The sequence below is a fragment of the Talpa europaea genome (genome assembly GCF_964194135.1).
Source record: "Talpa europaea genome assembly, chromosome: 12".
Lineage (NCBI taxonomy): Eukaryota > Metazoa > Chordata > Mammalia > Eulipotyphla > Talpidae > Talpa > Talpa europaea.
The window spans coordinates 23697614-23718801 of record NC_140079.1 but is presented as its reverse complement, the minus strand read 5'-3'; the positions used below and the strand labels follow the sequence as shown (position 1 = coordinate 23718801).

At 36.8% G+C, this 21188-nt stretch overlaps 2 protein-coding genes across 2 annotated transcripts; both read left to right on the top strand.

The window, feature by feature from the left end:
* Positions 1-5995: 5995 nt before the first annotated feature.
* Positions 5996-6916, top strand: LOC311182153 (olfactory receptor 8A1-like; the record flags this gene model as incomplete). The annotated part of the gene is made up of 1 exon (XM_084250751.1): positions 5996-6916. One exon carries the CDS (start codon positions 5996-5998, stop codon positions 6914-6916), a length of 921 nt encoding a protein of 306 aa, XP_084106877.1.
* Positions 6917-17510: 10594 nt separating this feature from the next.
* On the top strand, positions 17511-18470 carry LOC311181446 (olfactory receptor 8A1-like; the record flags this gene model as incomplete). Its single annotated transcript, XM_084249917.1, has 1 exon — positions 17511-18470. One exon carries the CDS (start codon positions 17511-17513, stop codon positions 18468-18470), a length of 960 nt encoding a protein of 319 aa, XP_084106043.1.
* Positions 18471-21188: the final 2718 nt, after the last annotated feature.

Below are 21188 nucleotides of genomic sequence, written 5' to 3'. Positions count from 1 at the left end.
GTATTTTCTTCTACATAGTTTTTGTTTCATGTTGTCCATGCAAGCCTTTAGTACATTTTGAATTAAATGTTGTTGATGGAATTGGCAATGGTCTAGTCTCAGCCTTGATTTTATTTAGAGATAAGTGGAAACAAATTTTGCATTCATGTTGTCATACTTATAAACTTCAACTTAAGGACTTTTGCTGTGGAAGCAAAGACTCCAGGGCTGTATTCTGAATTTTTACCAGTAAGCTAAATTTTGGACTCTCCTAAAGGCATAAGTCTCACTCAGGAATACATGGCAGAGCCCATGGTCAAAAGATAAGACATAGTCTCTAAAAAAATCACAGCACAATACAGCTGTTAGATTAAGCACCCACTGAATACCTCTCTGATTTTCTGCCTCTCTAGTCACAGGTTAAACAAATATCATTGAAAATATGAAAAACTCTTACATTACACCTCAAGGGGTTGGAAAAAAAAAACAATGCCCACATAATCTGGTATGGGACTCTATTTAAATTCACATACTATGCATGCCAGAGATATACAGAAATGTCTCCATTAGGCATGTGCAAAAAATATCAAAGCACGTGTCAAATAACCCCAACCATCAACAGAAACAAACAGGAAAGATGGAAGAAATAGGGGGAAGAGAAGTCAACAAAATGAAGAAACCACCAGTTTTACTTAGAGTGAAGAGGGAGAAGTGGACACAACCAAGAATAGTTCTCACTTCTGAATAGACTTCAGGCTCTTTGCTCAGAGGAGACTGAAGTGGGCTACCCCCTAAAACCAGGGATATAAATCTTCTGAGAAACAATCGTCTCATTCATATAATTTCTTCTATTTTAAATTGGGTGATTTTGCTTCTTGTATGATGGGAATTGTTCTTGGTTATAAAAGCTTGTATATTATGATGCTAATTTAATAAAAAAAAAGTTACTCAATCTCATCTGATTATCTCTTTTCTCTTCATAGATTATTGCTGGAATTTAGTGTCTCTGTTGTGTCAATTGTGGGTGACTGCTTGGCATTTTCATTTTTTTTTAATTTAATTTAAATTTATTTTATTTTATTTTATTTTATTACACAAGCACTGGGTACAGTCAGAAGCGTAGGAAGGTGAGAGAATTCACCAGAGCCAGAGCGGGGAGCAGAGCAGGCAGAAGGACGGAAGAACTTTGTTGAGGGGAGCAGCGGGCGGCAGGAGAGGTCTGTGCGCCATGTGGGACCCTCCTCCAGTGGCCGGGGAGCAGCCGGGGATCGAACTAGCGCTGCAAAGGCTGCGGGCAGCTTCGCAACCCAGCGGTCAACAGCTGCAACACGGGGGAGGCCCTGGCATTTTCATTTTTAAATGCCTTTAAATTTGTTTGAAATGAGCAGGTTGTAAAAATTAAGTGACTTCAAAAGCTAAAATAGGGCCTCCCTGGTGGCACAAGTGGTTAAGCTTGTGAAGCTGTCTGCAGCCACCACAGTGTGAGTTTGCTCCCTTGCCTACCAGGGAGCTATATACATGACGCGGCAGACCTCTCCTGTCTGGCCTGCTGCTCCCCTCAGCATGGTATTTCAGTCAGTCTGCCTGCTCTGTTTCCTACTCTGTCTCCCACTCTGTCTCTGGTGAATCCTCTCGCCCCCCGAGCCTCTGGCATGTACCCCAGCTCTTGTATGCATGAATAAATCTTTAAAAAATGCTAAAATAGGGGTATATTTGACCAAAGAACTGAATAAATAAAAAGTATATAAAACCACAAACAGTAAGGTCAAATGGCAGAAAAGGATTTTCACATATCTATAATAACTCCAAATGTACATGGACTGAACTCATCAATTAAAAAACATGGAGTATCTTCCAGCTTACACCAGTAAGAATGACGCATATCAAAAAAATAAGCAACAACAAATGTTGGCGAGGATGCGGTGAAAAAGGAACTTTCCTACATTGCTGGTGGGAGTGCAAACTGGTCCAACTCTGTGGAATGCTGACTCAAGATTCCTCAGTCTCTAAATATGGAGCTACCATACAATCCGGCAATTCCACTTCTAGGGATCTACCCAAGGATACAAAAACAGTGATTCAAAAGAGCGCCTGTACACCTATATTTATTGCAACACTATTTACAGTAGGTAAAACCTGGAAACAACCCAAATGCCCAAAAATGGATGACTGGATGAAGAAGATGTGGTATATATACACAATGGAATATTACTCAGCAATCAAAAAGATAAACTCATGCCATTCACAGCAACGTGGATGGAGCTAGAAGGAATTATGCTCAGTGAAATAAGCCAGAAGGAAAAAGTAAATATCGTATGTTTTCACTTATGACAGGAATATAAGGGAACCCAATAAAACATCAGTGTAAAAAAAATAATAACAGTACAAACCACAACAAAGCAAAACCAGATAATTATAAACCAGAGACATACAGCAGGGGAGGAGGAGGGAAAAGGGTGAAGGGAGGGAGGAGCACATGGACTGTGGTGATGGTGCACGGGTACCTTGGGGAAGGAACTTCCAGGAGAACTCAATCTGAGGGGGTGGGGAGGGAAGAAAATATTGTGTAAAAAATGTAAAAAATAATAAATGTTAAAATAAAAAAGGGTTAAAAAAAGAAACCATGGACTATCTAGATAAATTGGGAAGCAGAATCCAACTTTTTTTTGTATCCAGGAAACACACCTAAACTCCAGAGACAAACATGGAATCAGAATAAAGGTTTGTAAAACTATCCTACAAGCAAATGGGACTCAAAACAAGACAAAATATATTACCAGTTAAGAAAGGTAACAAGAGACAAAGAGGGACACTATATAATGCTAAAGGAAATGATACATTAAGAAGACATGTATGCCTCAAAGGTAAGAGCACCAAAATACACTAGGCAACTACCGTCAACTCAGAAGAGAAGCATAGTAAAAAACACATTAGGAGACTTCAAGACCTCACTCTCACTAACGGACATATCAACTAGACAGAAAATAAACAGGGGTACAATAGCCTTAAATAGAAAAAGTAGACCTCTTGAGCCTCGTAGACATATGGACAATATTGTTCCCCCCAAAAGCAGAATACACATTTTTCTCAATTGCATATGTGACATTCTCCAGAAGAGACCACATTCTCAAACACAAAACAAATGCCAATACTTACATGAAGGCTGAAATCATACTCAGCATCTTCTCAGACCATAAAGTATCTAACTAGAAATAAACTACCAAAAGATAGCAGGAAAATCTTTCAATACATGGAGAATAAACAACACACTGGTGAAAGACCATTGAGTGAATGAGAAAATCAAAAAAGAAATTAGAAAAATACTCCAGACAAATGAAAATGAGCATACAATGATGCAAAATTATGCCATCTAACAAAATCAGTACTCAGAGGGAAATACATAGCAAGATAGGACCACATCAGGAAATAAGAAAGCGCTCAACCTTCATTCTCAGCTTGAGAAATTAGAAAAGCAAGAACAAACCGTTCAATAGGCAGTAGAACAACAAAAATAATAAAAAATCAATGCAGGATAAATGAAGTAGAAATTAAAAAGACAGTACAGAAATCATTGAAACCAAAAGTTGGTTCTTTGAAAAATAAGCTCAATAGACAAATCGCTAGCAAGGTTCACTAAGAAAATAAAGGAGAAAGCTCAAATAAATGGATGCAAAAATGAAGGTGGATAAATCATACCAGATGCTGCAGAAATTCAAAGGATAATTAGAGACTCTATGAACACCTATATACTAACAAATTCAAAGAGCTAAAAAAAGGACAAATTCCTAGAATTATGCGATTATTCAAGACTGAATAGGGATGATAGAGAAACCCTGAATAAACAGTTACAAGCAAGGAAATTCAAACAGTACACGAAACTCTCCAAATAACAAGAGTCGAGGAGATGGCTTCACAAGAGAATTCTACCAAACCTTCAAAGAGGAACTAATGCCTATCTTACTCAAAGTCTTCCAAATATTAAAAAAGAAGGAATATGTCCAAGTACCTTTTATGACGCCAATATCACTCTAATACCAAGATTAAACAAGGACAACACAAAAGAAGAAAATTACAGACAAAGCCTACCAATGAACACAGATGCAGAAATCCTGAATAAAATCCTAGCATTCAAAGGATAATATACCATGACCAAGTGGGATTGATACCAGGAACACAGGGATGTTTCAACATCTGAAAATCAATCAATATAAGTCATCACATCAACAAAAAGAACATGGAGGGAGGGAGGCATAATGCTCCATGATGGTGGAGTAAGGGCAAATTCGTAGTAGATGCACGATGGTGGTAATACCTAATGGGGATACCACAATGTCACCTCAGTTAAAAATAAAATAATTTTTAAAATGATAGCACAAAAGAGTTAAAAATGTAAAAGCAACACTCTGATGCTTTGTTTTTGGAGCACAACAAAAAGATGAGCTGGGGTTTTGCTCACTGATGTGGGAAAACTACTGCATGTATGATTGTTATCATCCTACAGTCATTCCAGTAAGGATACATTCCAAGTTTCCAAGAAAGTTTGTCCTTCTAAGAAGTAAGATTAATCATATTTCTGTAATTGGAAATGTCCATACTTCGGGTCTGGCATGATTCTGTATGCCAGTATAACTGATTAGTTGCTTTTATCTTCTTCAGAGAATTTCACCTCTGAGAATCTCCCTTAGATTTTTTTTTTTTAAGTCCTTAGAGATTAATGTACTTATTCATCTCCTTGGAGGTAAAGTCCTGTGAACAATTAAAAGTATTCCCTTACTTAGAGAGGGCGTCTCAGGGTATAGGAATGAAGGGAATCTCACTGTTGCTCACTCAGTATCATTAAATATTAGAGCTATAACAGGTCTTGGTGATCATGCACCCACTCCATCCTCCTATAGAAAGAGAGGTGAAGTAACATTCCCAAAGTCACAGTGTGAATGGGTGACCCAGCTGGAAAAAGAACTTGGCTTTAGACATGGTAAGAGTGGACTTTGATTTCTTTTTCAATTCCTAGAGTTGCCAAGTGGTTTACGTTATACTTGATGCTCATACAGCACACTCTAAACAGGCTCAGCAGGACACTAGAGCTGACAGTTTGAATCTATCCATGTGACAGGAAAGAAAAGACTGCATTTTTGACAGCATTCAAGCGCACAGATTCTGCATGCCTTTTTCCTAAAGCATTCACCACAATAGAAATGATGTGAATTGCAAGTTTATATTCCAATAAAACTACAGTGGGCCCCCAAATAACTCTTTATTACTAGCCTAGTTCAAATGACATTGAAAGAAGAGTTTTCTGTTGCTATGGGTGTACAGTGGGTAGAGAAATAAGAAAATTCTTTTGTCTTCCTACTTATACCTACATATTTTTATTATGCCACAAAATACACTGAAATCCATCCTAGAAAGAAAAATACATAGCTGACTTCATACTCATTTGAATTATAGAATTAAAAATAAAATTGAAAACACCTTAACTTGGAGCATCTCCTGTGTTGAAAGCTAAGTAACAATCCACTGCATATAAAAGAGGCAGCAAACCTGAATATTACGTTTTGCAATCTTAAGCAAACTTGAAGTCCTCAGCACTGAGTTTCCCCCGCTCTAAGATGTTGTCTCAGAAGATTCATAATTGCCGAGTGCCTGTGTGTCCCAGACTCCAATTTAATCTTTGATGGCAAAAATGTAATTAGAGCTTAGTCTTCTCTGATTTCCTATGACAATTTTCATGAGCGCATTATATAGATATTTTATTTTCGTGTATATATATATAGCTGTGTATTCATCGAAGTTTAACAAAATCCTGATATAATACATACTCCTGATAGGGTACTAGTGTAACATAATTGTATACTTAAAGCAGTAGTTTATATTGCAAGCCTGTTCCAATGTCATTGTTATTTTTTTTTTCAGTCAAAGTAGTAGAAAAGCTTTGCCAATCATGAGAAAATAATTAAAATAATATTTCCGTGGCTTTTCTTTTTCCTAGCTACACACACCCTGATTTGTAAAGGAAATGACTGAGTGCAATTTTTCCACTGAGTTTGTCCTAGAAGGATTAACACACCAGCCAGAACTCCAGCTGCCCCTCTTCTTCCTGTTTCTGGGAATCTACGTGGTCACTGTAATGGGTAACCTGGGGATGATCCTCTTAATCACTTTCAATGCCAAGCTCCACTCTCCCATGTACTTTTTTCTGGGTAATTTGTCATTCATTGATCTCTCTTTCTCAACAATTGTTACCCCCAAACTCCTGGGAAACTTTGTATTGGAGCAAAATGTTATTTCCTACCCTGGATGTATGACACAGCTTTTCTTCTTCTGTGTTTTTGGTATTGCAGAGTGTTATATGCTGTCAGCAATGGCATATGATAGATATGTGGCTATCTGTAGTCCTCTGTTGTACAGTGTCACCATGTCCCAAAAAGTGTGCAATGCATTGGTGGCTGGGGTCTACACTATGGCAATACTTGGAGCGTTCGCCTACACGATCTCCATGGTCATGCTATCCTTCTGTGGGGACAATGTCATCCACCATTACTTCTGTGATATAATTCCTTTTCTCAAGAGCTCCTCTTCCTACACTCATGCAAATGAGCTTCTAGTGTTATTCTTGGCTGGATTCAATGTGCTGTCAACAACTGGGGCCGTCATTGTCTCCTATATCTTCATTATTGCCAATGTTCTTCGCATTCCCTCAGCTGCAGGCAGGTCCAAAGCCTTTGGCACCTGTGGCTCTCATCTGACAGCTGTTGGGATGTTTTATGGCTCTATTGTATTTATGTATTTAAAGCCTTCCTCCAGCAGCAGCATGACACAGGAGAGGGTGGCCTCTGTGTTCTATACCACGGTGGTCCCCATGCTGAACCCCTTGATCTATAGCTTGAGAAATAAAGATGTAAAGAATGTGCTGAGAAAAGTCCTTGGGATGAGGTAAGCTCTCCTCACGTGGTATGAGAGAGTTACTGAAGGTCACGGCAGCAGTGTTTTGGTTTCTTCCATCTTAGAACTCATTTCTCCTATTTTTGTCTGAAATGAAATGTCCCGTTCTCATTTCTTCTCCATCAACTGCTTATTGTTGTCTCATTTAGACTTTATACACCTATGTAGCACACCCCTTGAGCAAACTTTTGCATATTTGATTCAGTTATCTTTGATGAATTTAAGAGGTTCATTTTGAAAGATTCCATGGAATCTGTTAGTGGAATAATAAGGGTCATTCTTCCCTTCCTATTGGGGAAAAACCCGGATAGAATATCTGAACTTGTGATCATGGGAAAGACCAAAATTCATAGTATACTTTGCTGGTTTGTTGTTCCCCCTCCTGCCTTTTTCTTCTACCATGTCTCTTTCTCCTGAAGAGTCTGCTTCCAAAATTAATGAACATTGGCAAAAATGAATGAAGAAATTTTTGACAACAAATAGTCTTGCACAATGTAGGCAAATGAAACTGTTTACTGAAAGCTTCATTCTAACAAAAGAAAACTGACAATGCTGTTTCTTCACATTTGCACTTTGTAAGTAATGAATTTCCCTTAGAAATCCCAGCTTAGTGATCGTGGACCTGTTCCTAAGAAACAAACTGTTTCATTCCCAAATTGTATTTCCTAAGGAATTCTTCTCCCCACAAACACACATGTTTAAATCGGGATAGACCTGAGTCCTTCTCACTTACTCTGATTTAGACATCTGTTGTCTTCCACCTTCTAATGTCTAACACTGTCTTTGGCTCTTGGTATTCTTCCTCAAGAGTGTTGTTCATGCTTTAAATATTACAGGATTTCCCTGGTTTCCCTGGATAATCCATTTCTAGTTTGATACATTTTGGTCCAAGAAGATGCTAGGTATGATTTCAATCTTCATGAATTTGTTTTATGACTCCAAATATGATCTACTCTGGAAAATGTACCCTATACTTGAGAAAAATGTGTATTCTCTTTGTGGGCATGCATTCCTTGTGCATCTCTATTAGGTCTTTGTTTAAAAGCTAATTTTATTGTCACTGAAATGATGTATAAAATCAGTTATCCAAATATAAGTCAGTTTCTTTCTGGATTCTTAATCTATTCTATTTGTCTTGATTCTATTATATTTGTCTGCTTTAATCTTGGTGGAGTACCATGTTGTTGTTATCACAGCATCTTTAATATCAAGACATTGGTTGATCCCAGTCATGTCAGTCCTCTAACATACTGTTATTCAAAGTTGTACAGTTGTAAAATATCTTCTGTATTTCCATACAAATTTCAGAATGGAGATGTCAGTAGTTATATGCATATGCCATTTTCACGATCCTATTCTGAATCTCTTGAATGTGAAATCAGTTTAAGAGTTTTGCCATGCTGGCAAAACTGATATTACTCTCCAAAGGACATGGTAAACCATGCCAGGTATTTAAGTCTTTTTTTTTTTTTTGCACTCTTCTGCAGTTTTTAATATAAAGGTTTGCACATATATTGAGAGATATCCTCTCATATTTTCTACTTGCTTGATGCAATGCTAGTTTTGTTTTCCACAACTATGTAGTAGATATTTATATATTAATATTGTACCTGGCAGTATAGATAAAAGGACACATTGGCTAAAGTGACTGTTTTGAGTTGATCACTAGATTTTTCTACAGTTTTAGTTGTGCTTCCATGTTAATGCCTCTTATTTGTATTTATTGTCTGGTTTGGTGTCAGGGCATTTTGAATTATATTATGAATTAATAAGTATTTCTCTTGAGTTTCTAGAAGTGCTCAGAATTATTTTTCTTTTCTTCTTTAGAAGAATGCTAATTCTTAGTAAAAATGGGCAAAATAAGATCAATGAATAATTGAGGAAAGATTCCTTCTTGAAAGTGAGAATCAAAGCTAACAAATAGTTAAAGTGAATGCTCTGAGAAAGGTTCTCAGGAGTCAGGAGGGGTGGAGAATGTAAACCTTGTTTTCCTCTGTAAGTCCTGTTGAATTAGTTGGCTTTAAATCTGCATACAGTGAAAATATCTAAGGGTCAGCTATATGATACTGTGGTGACAGTAATAATTTGTATAATTAAAACTTTGAAAGAGGACCTCTCATTTTTTAAAATCATTAATCACTTGAATTATATTTTAATTATTTTATATTTAATCACTTGAGTTATATGTTTATACATTTTTTATATATTGATGTGTCAGGTCTTTCTAACAGTACATAAGTTTCAGGTGTGCTTTGTTGTATATCAGCATCTGTATCTACAACATTTAGTTCATTCCTAAATTCCAGTTCACTGGTTCACGGTCAATACTGATGCCAAATTCACAAAACAAGCTTCCTCATTCCTTTCTGGGGACCAGTAATTTTTTCTTCATATTTAAAAGGTAACTTTTATTTAGTTCTATGTTTATTTTGTTGCGGTTTTTTTGTACCATACATCAGTGAAATCATGTTTCTTCTTCTGACTTACTTCACTAAGCATATTACCTTGAAGTTCCTTCCATTTTGTTGCAATGCCAGAATTTCATCTTTTTATAGCTGACAAGTCCATTTTATATTATCACATTATCTTTATCAATCATCTGTTCTTGGGCAATTAGGTAGTTACCAGTTCTTAGCATTGCAAATAATGTTGCAATGATCGTGGTTGAGCAAACGTGTTTTTAATATAGTATTTGTGTATCTGCAATGAAATACCCAAAGTGGGATGACCAGATTAATTGGAATTTGCATTTGTAGTTTTTTGAGGCTCTGCATACTGCTCTCCATAATGGCTACCCCAGTTTCATTCCTAACAACAGTGGAAAGCTGCCATTTTCTCCACTCCTCTCCAATACTTGTTGTTTAGTGCCTTTTGAAAACCAGACATCTTCACAGGAGTGAGGTGGTACTTTATGTTTTTGACTTGAATATTTCAAGTTGATGAGGTTCAGAACATCTTTTCACATGCTTGGTGTCTTGGAAAGGTGTCTGTTCAGATCCTTTAACCATTTTTTAATCTGGTTATATGTTTTATCATTAAGTTTTATGAGTTCTTTATGTATTTTGGATAATAACCACTTATTGAAATGGGTGTGAAAAATGTGTGATTTGCATATATCTTCTCCCATTTATCCTTTCATTTTACTGATAATTTCTTTCACCAAAGAAAGCTTTTATTTTGATAAAGTTCTACTTGTTTATGTTTCTCCCCACTTTGCTGTTGGATGCAATGTCAGGGAGCATTTTTAGGTATTTTCTACATAGTTTATGGTTTCATGTTGTCCATGAAATTCTTCAGTACATTTTGGATTAAATGTTGCTGATGGAATTAGGCATTGGTCTAGTCTCAGACTTGTTTTAATTTAGAGATAAGTGGAAACAAATTTTGCATTCATGTTGTCATATTCATAAACTGCAGCTTAAGGAACTTTTGTTAGGAAGCAAAGGCTCTAGGGCTGTATTCTGAATTTTTACCAGTGAGCTGAATTTTGGACTTTCCTAATGGGCATAAGTCTCACTCAGGAATACATGGCTGAGCCCATGGTCAAAAGATAAGACAGAGTCTCTGTGGAAAGCATAGCACAATACCCCTGTTAGATGAAGCGGACACTAAAACCTCTCTGATTTTCTGCCTCTGTAGTCACAGATTAGGCAATAGTCACAGGTTAAACAAATATCATTGAAAACATGGAAAAACTCTTAAATTACACCTCATAGTGTTGAAAAAAAATGCCCACATAATCTGGTATGGGACTCTATTTGAATTCACATACTATGTATGCCAGAGATATACAGAAATGTCTCCATTAGGCATGTGCAAAAAATATCAAACCATGTGTCAACTAACCACCAACAGAAAAAAAAAAAAAAGGAAAGATGGTAGAAATGGGGGGAAGAGAAGTCATCAAAATGAAGAAACCACCAGTTTTACTTATAGTGAAGAGGGAGAAGTGGACACAACCAAGGACAGGTTCTCACTTCTAAATAGACTTCAGGCTCTTTGCTCAGCAGAGATAAGTGGGCTACCCCATAACACCAGGGTTATAAATCAAATGAGAAACAATCATCTCACACAGTCTTGTAATTTCTTCTATTTTAAATTGGGTGATTTTGCTTCTGGTATGATGGTAATTGTTTTTGTTTATAAAAGCTTGTATATTATGATGCTAATTTAATAAAAAATTTACTCAATCTCATCTGAGTGTCTCTTTTCTCTTTTTAGATTACTGCTGGAATTTAGTGTCTCTGTTGTGTCAGTTGTGGGATGACTGTTTGGCATTTTCATTTTTAAATGCCTTTAAATTTGTTTGAAATGAGCAAGTTGTAAAAATTAAGTGACTTCAAAAGCTAAAATTGGGCCACCCTGGTGGCACAAGTGGTTAAGAGACAGCCTGTGAAGCTGTCTGCAGCCACCGCAGCATGAGTTTGCTCCCCTGCCTACTAGGGAGCTACATACATGGTGCGGCAGACCTCTCCTCTTTCCTGTCTGGCCCGCTGCTCCCCTCAGCAGTGTATTTCAGTCAGTCTGCCTGTTCTGTTCCCCACTCTGTCTCTGGTGAATCCTCTCACCCCCTGCACCTCTGGCTTATACTCCAGCTCTTATATGCATAAAGCTTTTTAAAAATGCTAAAATATTGGTATATTTGATCAAAAAAATCTTGCACATTAATCATTTTTTCCTTTTATGATAGTATCAAAATTTAGATGCCAGCAACCAGGATGATGCTTATCCCATTCATACATAATCAAAATATTGAGGTTGCAGTCTTATTTTTTTAATAAATGAATACCCATTGTCCCCACAAGACGTGTTGAGAAGACCATCTATCCTTGTGAATTGCTTTTGTGAATTCTTTGTCAGTCATTGGTTGACTGCATTTCTGTGGAGTTTTGTCTGGGCTTTCTGCTCTATTCTGTTCCTGTGATGTGGTTTTGCTTTGTTTTTTCACTTTGTGGGACCATGCTGCCTGGCTACTGCAGTTGTAGCAGTCTTTAAGTGGGATAATTCCCATCTTCTGAACTTGTTTTTCTTTTGCAGTAATCAGGTGGATATCTTTTGCCTTCACATTTAATTTCTACTAGTTTTATAAAATGCACAAAATTATTTTGAATTATTTACTGATTGGCGAATCATTTAGAAAATTTAATTTGTGGCTACATGTCCATACCTCCATGTTGTACACACTCTTCACCAAAGATCCAAGGTAAATGCCCTATCACTTTCCTCCCCAATCCCATTTTCTCTATTATCTATTAAGAAATGACATATTAACAATATTGATGCCTTAAAATCATTTTAAATTTGTTTGCAATGAGCAAGTTGTAAACATTAAGTGACTCTCAAAGCTAAAATATTGGTATATTTGACCAAAGAACTGAATAAAAAGTATATTAAACCACAAACAGTAAGATAAAATGGCCGAAACAGATTTTCACATATCTATAATAACTCCGTATGTAAGTGGACTGAACTCATCAATTAAAATACATGGAGTATCTAGTTGAATTGGGAAGCAGAATCCAATCTTTTTTGTATCCAGGAAACACACCTAAACTCCAGAGACAAACATGGTATCAGAATAAAGGGTTGTAAAATTATCCTACAAACACATGGGACTCAAAACAAGACAAAATACATTACCAGTTAAGAAAGGTAACAAGAGACAAAGAGGGACACTATATGATGCTAAAGAGAATAATACATCAAGAAGACATACACTCATCAATGTGTATGCACCAAAGGTAGGAGCACCAAAATACTCTAGGCAACTACTATCAACGCTGAAAAGAAGCATGGAAAAAACACATTTGTAGTAGGAGATTTCAACCCCTCATTCTCACTAATGGACATAGCAAATAGAAAATAAACAGGTACAATAGCCTTAAATAGAAACCTCATAGAAATATAGAGGATATTGTATCTCCGAAAAGCAGAATACACATTTTTCTCAATTGCATATGTGACGTTCTCCAGAAGAGACCATATTCTTGGATACAAAACAAATACCAATAATTACATGAGGACTGAAATCATACTCAGCATCTTCTCAGATCATAAAGGTATCTAACTAGAACTAAACTACTAAAAGAAAGCATGGAAATCTTTTAATACATGGAGAATGAACAACATACTACTGAAGGACCACTGACTTAATGAGAAAATCAAAGATATTTAAGAAATACTCCAAGACAAATTTAAATGATCACACAATGATTCAAAATGCATGGCATCTAACAAAATAAGTACTCAGAGAGAAATACATAGCAATATAGGATCACTCAAGAAATATGAAAGAATTCAAATAAACAACCTTCTTTCTCAACTTGAGGAATTAGAAAAGCAAGAACAAACAATTCAATAGACAGTAGAGCAACAAAAATAATAAAAATCAAAGCAGGATTAATGAAATAGATATTAAAAGGACAATCCAAGAAATTATTGAAACCAAGTTGGTTATTTGAAAAAATAAGCTAAATAGACAAACCTTTAGCAAGGCTCACTAAGAAAATAAAGGAGAAAGCTCAAATAAATAGAATCAAAAATGAATGTGGAGAAAACACAACAGATGCTGCAGAAATTCAAAGGATAATTAAAAGTCTACTATGAAACACCTCTATACTAACAAATTCAATAAGCTTAAAAGATGGACAAATTCTTAGAATTATGCAATTAATCAAGACTGAATAGGGAAGATAGAGAAACCCTGGGTAAGACAATTACAAACAAGGAAATTCAAACAGTACTCAAAACTCTCCAAATAACAAGAATCCAGGAAATGGCTTCACAAGTGAATTCTACCAAAACTTCAAAGAGGAACTAATGCCTATCTTACTAAAAGTCTTCCAAATATTGGAACAAGAACAGACATACAGACCAATGGAATCGAATAGAAAATCCAGAAATAAACCCACAGATTTATGGTCAACTAATCTTTGACAAAGGAGCAAAGACTATGCATTGGAGCAAAGAAAGTTTGTTCAATAAATGGTGCTGGGAAAACTGGGTCGCTACATGCAAAAGAATGAAGCTTGACCACTACCTCACACCATACACAAAAATCAACTCAAAATGTATTAAAGAACTAGACATAAGACCTGAAACCATAAAATATATAGAAGGAAATATAGGCGAAACACTACGTGATTTGCACATCAAAGACATCTTTACAGACACATCACCCAAAGCAGTGATAGTGAAGGCAAAGATAAACAGCTGGGACTACATCAAATTAAAGAGCTTCTGCACAGCAAAAGAGACAATAACAAAAACAAAGAGAAACCCCACCTACTGGGAGAACATTTTTGCACCCAACACTAATGATAAAGGACTGATCACAAAAATCTACAAAGAGCTGATGAGACTCAGCAACAACAAAGAAAAGAATCCAGTCAAAACATGGGCAGAAGAGCTAAAAAGAATCTTCTCTGAAGAGGAAATGCAAATGGCCAACAGGCATATGAAAAAATGTTCAACATCACTTGTAATCAGGGAAATGCAAATCAAAACTACCATGAGATACCATCTTACACCAGTGAGAATGGCACATATTAAAAAAACTAGCAACAACAAATGTTGGTGAGGGTGTGGAGAAAAAGGAACTCTTCTGCACTGTTGGTGGGAGTGCAAACTGGTCCAACCACTATGGAGAGCTATGTGGAGATTTCTGGACCTACTAAACATAGAGCTTCCATATGATCCAGCAATTCCACTCCTAGGTATTTACCCAAAGGACACAGAAACATCAATTCCAAAGAACACCTGCACCCCTATGTTTACAGCAGCACTATTTACAATAGCTAAGCTTTGGAAACAACCCAAATGCCCAAAAATAGATGACTGGATCAAGAAGATGTGGTACATATATACCATGGAATATTACTCAGCATTCAGAAAAGATAAACACATGCAATTTGCAGCAACATGGATGGCGCTGGAAGGGATCATGCTCAGCGAAATAAGCCAAAAAGAAAAAGAAAAATACCGGATGGTCTCACTCATAGCAGGAATCTAGAAAACTTAAATAAGGGACCAGGAAAATGAATAACTATAAGAAAGTGAAAATCAAAATCAACAAAAAACTATGAACCAGAGACACTTTTTGGGGGGTGGGGGCGGGAGGGGAGGAATGGGGGTCAGAATGGGGGGGTTGCAATTGTATGGGGGAATATAAAATAAAATTTATTATTAAAAAAAATTAAAAAAAGTCTTCCAAATATTAAAAAAGAAGGAATATGTCCAAGTACCTTTTATGAAGCCAATATCACTCTAATACCAAGATCAAACAAAGACAAAATTACAGACCAAGCTTACTAATGAACACAGATACATAAATCCTGAATAAAATCCTAGCAAACTGAATCTAACAATGCATTAAAAGGATAATACACTATGACCACATGGGATTCATACCAGGAACACAAGCATGTTTCAACATCTGAACAGGGAGGGAGGGAGGCATAATGCTCCATGATGGTGGAGTAAGGGTGAATTAGTAGATGCACTAGGGTGGTAATACCTGATGGGGCTACCCCATGGTCACCTCAGTTAAAAATAAATTAATTTTTTAAAATGATAGCACAAAAGAGTTAATAATGTAAAAGCCACACTCTGATCCTTTGTTTTTTGGTGCACAGGAAAAGAAAGGCTGGGGTTTTGTTCACTGATACAGGAGAACTGCTACATGTCTGATTGTTATTGTCCTACAATATTCCAGAAGGGAGACATTCAAATTTTGCAAGAAGTGGTTTGTCCTTCTAAGAAGTAATATTAAGCATAATTCTGTATATTGGAAATGCCCATACTTTATGTCTACCATGATTCTGTATGCCAGTATAACTGATTAATTGCTTTTATCTTCTTGGGAGAATTTCACCTCTGAGAATTTCCCTTGGATTTTTTTTTCCATCCTTGGAGAATACTGTATTCATTCATCTCCTTGGAGGTCAAAGTCTTGTGAATTACAACTCAGAGTATTCCCTTGCTTAGAAAGAATAGCTCAGGATATAGGAATGGAGGGGAGTGTCACTAATACTCAGTATCATTAAATCTAGAACTGTAACAGGTCTAAGCGATCATCCACTCACTAAATCCTTCTGTAGACAAGCCAAGGTGAAGTACCTTTCCCAGAGTCACAGAGCGAATGGGTGACACAGCTGGAAAAGGAAATTGACTTTAGAGATGGTAAGAGTGAGGTTTGATTTCTTCTTCCTTTCCTAGAGTTGCCATCTGATTTACATCACACTCTAAACAGGGTCAGCAAATCACTAGAAGTGTAATGTCTGTCATTCAGCTGACAGTATGAATCTATCCACACAACAGGAAATAAAGCACCAGCTTTTGACTGCACTCAAGTGCACACATTCTGCATGTCCTTTGCCTAAAGCATTCATTTCAAATGGAATTACTACCGTGAATTTCAAGTTCTCATTGCAATGAAACTACAATTTGGTCAAATATATCTTGTTACGGGCCTAATGCAACTGAAGTTGGAAGAAAAGTGTTTTATGTTGCCTGTGGGTGTGCAGTGGGTAGAGAAATACAGAAATTATCTGTCTCCCTCCTTGTTCCTAATATTTTCTTTTTTTTTTTAAGATTTATTTTATTTATACAATAGCTGGGGTATAGGCCAGAGTCACAGGAGGATGAGAGGATTCACCAGAGAAAGAGAGGGGAGCAGAACAGGCAGACAAAAAGCACTGCTGAGGGGAGCAGCAGGAAAGACAGGTGAGGTCTGCCATGCCATGTGGGTTTCTCCCTGGCTGGCCGGGAGTTGAACCATGCTGCTGAAGTTGCGGACAGCTTCATAGTGCTGCGCTCAAACCACTGTGCCACCTTGTTCCTAATATTTTCTATTATGCAATCACAGTACTCTCAAAATTCTTCCTAGGAAGTAAAATATATAGCTGATTTCATACTCATTTGAATTACAGACTTCAAAATAAAATTGAAAACTTCCTTAACTTGGAGCATCAAGTTCTCCAAGATGCCCTTGTGCTTGAAACCTTGTTCCAACACATGCATTTACTCTCCGCTTCCTGCTGGAGAAGGGTTCTGTGTTGCATGCTAAGCAACAATCCACTGCACATAAAAGATGCCAGCAAACCTGAATATTAACTTTTGTACTCTCAGTTAAACCTCAGTTTCCCCAGCACTGAGGTGCCCACACTTTATAAGTGTTGTTCAGAAAATTCATAATTGCTGAGTGCCTGTGTGTCCCAGACACCAATTTAATCTTTGATGCTAAAAACATAATTACAGCTTTGACTTGTCTGATTTCCTATGACAATTTTCACAAGCATGTTGTATTGATTTTTTATATCACTACCTTTGATATATTTGATAAACATAATACAATCCTGAATACTTAACACAATCCTGACATGAATGAATGATCATAATTATATAGAATTCTTGAATAGTGGTATAATTATAATACAGAAGTTTATTGAGAGCCTATTCAAATTTTATTGCCCCTTTTTTTCAGTGAAAATGGTAAAAAAAAACCTCATTGCAAGTTATGGAACACAGTATTTTTTTTAATTCCTGTGATTTTTCTTTTCTAGCTACACATTCCATGTTTCCTGAAAGAAATGACTGGGTGCAATTATTCCACTGTGACTGAGTTTGTCCTAGAAGGATTAACACACCAGCCAGAACTCCAGCTGCCCCTCTTCTTCCTGTTTCTGGGAATCTACCTGGTCACTGTAATGGGAAACCTGGGGATGATCCTCCTAATCACTTTCAATGCCAAGCTCCAATCTCCCATGTACTTCTTTCTGGGTAATTTGTCATTCATCGATCTCTTTTACTCAACAGTTGTTACCCCCAAACTCCTGGGAAACTTTGTATTGGAGCAGAATGTTATTTCCTACCCTGGATGTATGACACAGCTTTTCTTCTTCTGTGTTTTTGCTATTGGAGAGTGTTTTATGTTGACTGCAATGGCATATGATAGATATGTGGCTATCTGTAATCCACTGCTGTACAGTGTCACCATGTCCCAAAAAGTGTGCAATGCATTGGTTGTTGGGGTCTACACCATGGGTACAATTGGAGCTTTATCCCATACAATCTCTATGACCAGAATTTCCTTCTGTGGGGACAATGTCGTCCACAATTACTTCTGTGATATAATTCCTCTCCTCAAACTCTCCTGTTCTAGCACTTATATAAATGAGCTTCTAGTGATATATGTGGGGGGATTCAATGTGCTGTCAACAACTGGGACCATCATCATCTCTTATGCCTTCATTATTGCTAATATTCTTCGAATTCCCTCAGCTGCAGGCAGGTCCAAAGCCTTTGGCACCTGTGGCTCTCACCTGACAGCTGTTGGGATCTTTTATGGCTCCATCGTGTTTATGTATTTTAAGCCCTCCTCCAGCAGCAGCATGACACAGGAGAAGGTGGCCTCTGTGTTCTATACCGCGGTGGTCCCCATGCTGAATCCGTTGATCTATAGCTTGAGAAATAAGGATGTAAAGAACGTGCTGAGAAAAGTCATCGCAAAGAGGTATAGGTCACCTCAGGGTAGGGGTCAGAACCAGTGAAGGTCATGGCAGCAGCATGCTAATTTCTTCTTCGAACTCACTTCTTTTTCAGTTTTTTAAAAGTAGCATCCATTCTTGTTTTCCCTTCCCTTGGCTTCCTTCCATTATGAGTCTTGTTGAATTATTTTGTTTTTGAGTTTTCTGAGTGCTTTACATATTTTGGATAATAATTCTTTGTTTATGTGATTTGCAAATGTTGTCTCCCATTTAGTAGGATGTTTTTTCATTTTGGTGATCATTTGCTTTACTAAGTAGTTTTTTAATTTTCTTTTTTAATTTCGTGTGTGTGTGTGTGTTGTGTGTGTGTAGGAGAACTAGGGTGTAGGCCAGAGGTGTGTGGGGTGAGAAGATTCACCAGAGACAGAGCGGGGAGCAGAACAGGCAGATTGACTGAAATACACTGCTGAGGGGAGCAGAGGGCTTGACAGGAGAGGTCTGCTGCCCCATGTGGGTTAACTCCCTGGCCAGACTGGAACTCAGGCATACCGGTGATGGCACGGAGACTTAACCACTAGGCCACCAGGGAGGTCCTGGAAGTGGATTTTATGTGAATTTCATGCACTATATATATCAGATATGCAGAACTGACTACATCAGGAGTGTGCAAGTATAACTATATGATGTTGCAATACACAGAAAATTAAAGGAAGGATGAAATGGAAGAGCAGGGGAAATAAAGAAGTATCCACCAGTTTTAACTTACAGTCAGAAATGTTAATTTTGCTTCTTCTCTGATGGTGATTATATAATATTTCTGATTATAGAAGCTTGTGTAGAATAACACCATTTGAATAAAATGATTTCTACCCCTTCTTTTCCATATGTACATTGCCTGTCTCTATATATGACTGTGAATTGGCATTTTATTTGGTGGTAATGTGTTTGTGTGTGTGTTTGCATCAATTGTGGGAAGATTTTTAATACTTTTCCATTTTACTTTTTGTCTTATGTGGATATCTTTGAAATTAGTATAAATTATTTCTGTGGGCCTCCTTGGTGGTGCAAGGGATTGGCCACTGTACTGTGGAGCAATCAGAAGCCTCTGCAGTACAAGTTTGATCCCCAGCCGGCCAAGGAGCAACCCACATGGTGGAGCAGACCTCTCCTGTCTCACCCGCTGCTCCCCTCAGCAGTGTGTTTCAGTCAGTCTACCTGTTCTGTTCCTCACTCTGTCTCTGGGGGATCCTCTCACACCCTGCATTTCTGGCCTGTACCCCAGCTCTTGTGTGCATGAATAAATAAATCTTTAAAAAATAAATAAATAATTTCCATAATAATAAAGTCATTTAAAAAGTAAAATATGGTAGATTTAACCCCAGAAAAAAAAAATTCATAGCAGTCATCTGTGCCTTGTACAGTGATGCCACAAATTTTAGAAGCCTGAAAATAGGATGGTGCCTCTCTCCTTCACACACTTTAATTCTAAATATTGAGGATTTGGGGTATACTTACAGTAATTTTTGCTATTGTTTGTTTTGTCTTCTGGATTATTGAGTTACCACAGGGGTTCTAGCAGATGTTTAAATTTACATTTAATTTGCCTTAAATCCATTCAGTTTACCACTTTGAGCTCTCATGGATTTTGCTCTTGATGTTGCATCTTAAAAATCTTCCTCAAATTCAAGTTCCCCACACTTCAATCTTATTTTATCTTCTAAGAGTTTTATGATTTTTGTTATACATTTAATCTACTGCCCACTTTAAGTTTATTTTTGTGAATGATGTAAAATCCTTGCCAAGATTCATTTCCTTGCATGTAGATTTTCAATTTCACTGCCATTTGCTGAAAAGACTCAGTCCTTTTTCCAATAGTTACCTTTGCTTCTTTATTAAAGATCGGTGCCTATATTGCTGTGCATTAATTTCTGGGCTCTCTTCTGTGCAAAAATCTATTATTTCACCTAAGTTGCACTGTCTTGCTTACTCTATAGCAAAAAATTTGCTCCAAATTTGTTTTTCTTTATCAATATTGAGTTGGGTTTAATGGTCTTGTGTATTTCTATATAAACTCTCTAAACAGTTTGTAAATATCCAGAGAATAACATGCTAGAATTTTGATAGAAATTGTTTTCGTCTGTCAATTGAGGAAGGATGAAATGAAATCTTGATAACATTGAGTTTCTTATCCATGATCAGAGATTATGTCTAATTATTTAGATCTTGTTTAATTTCTTCTTCAGAATTTTATGGTTTTCCTCTAAGGCAAATTATTTCATTTTTAGTTTGTGCTAATAGCATTATGTTTTTTTTTTTTTTTTCAAAATAGAATTTAGGTTTATTCAAAACCAAACTTTATGCACACATGTTTCTGAATGAGGCCAACTAGCAATGTATAAATTTGTTATTCTTAATTTTTGATGACTGTAATCAATAAATTAGTGTACTGAAACATACAGATTATAAAAATTTAGCTCTGATATGAAACAGTTGTCAGAATTTGTTCTCTTGGACAGGAAATGATTATGTTTAGCTCAAGCTAAACATAAACTAAGCAGCTCTGTGTTTAGTTTAAGTCAATTTGAGTGTTTCTTTTTTTTCAGTTTTTACTTCTTTATTTAAATTGTGGTATTTGTTTTTGTTTTTTTGTTGTTTTTTTTTTTTTTTATAAATTTTATTGTTATATTCCCCATACAATTGCAGCCCCCCATTCTGACCCCAATCCCTCCCCTCCCGCCCCCGCCCCCCTAAAAGTGTCTCTGGTTCATAGTTTTTTGTTGA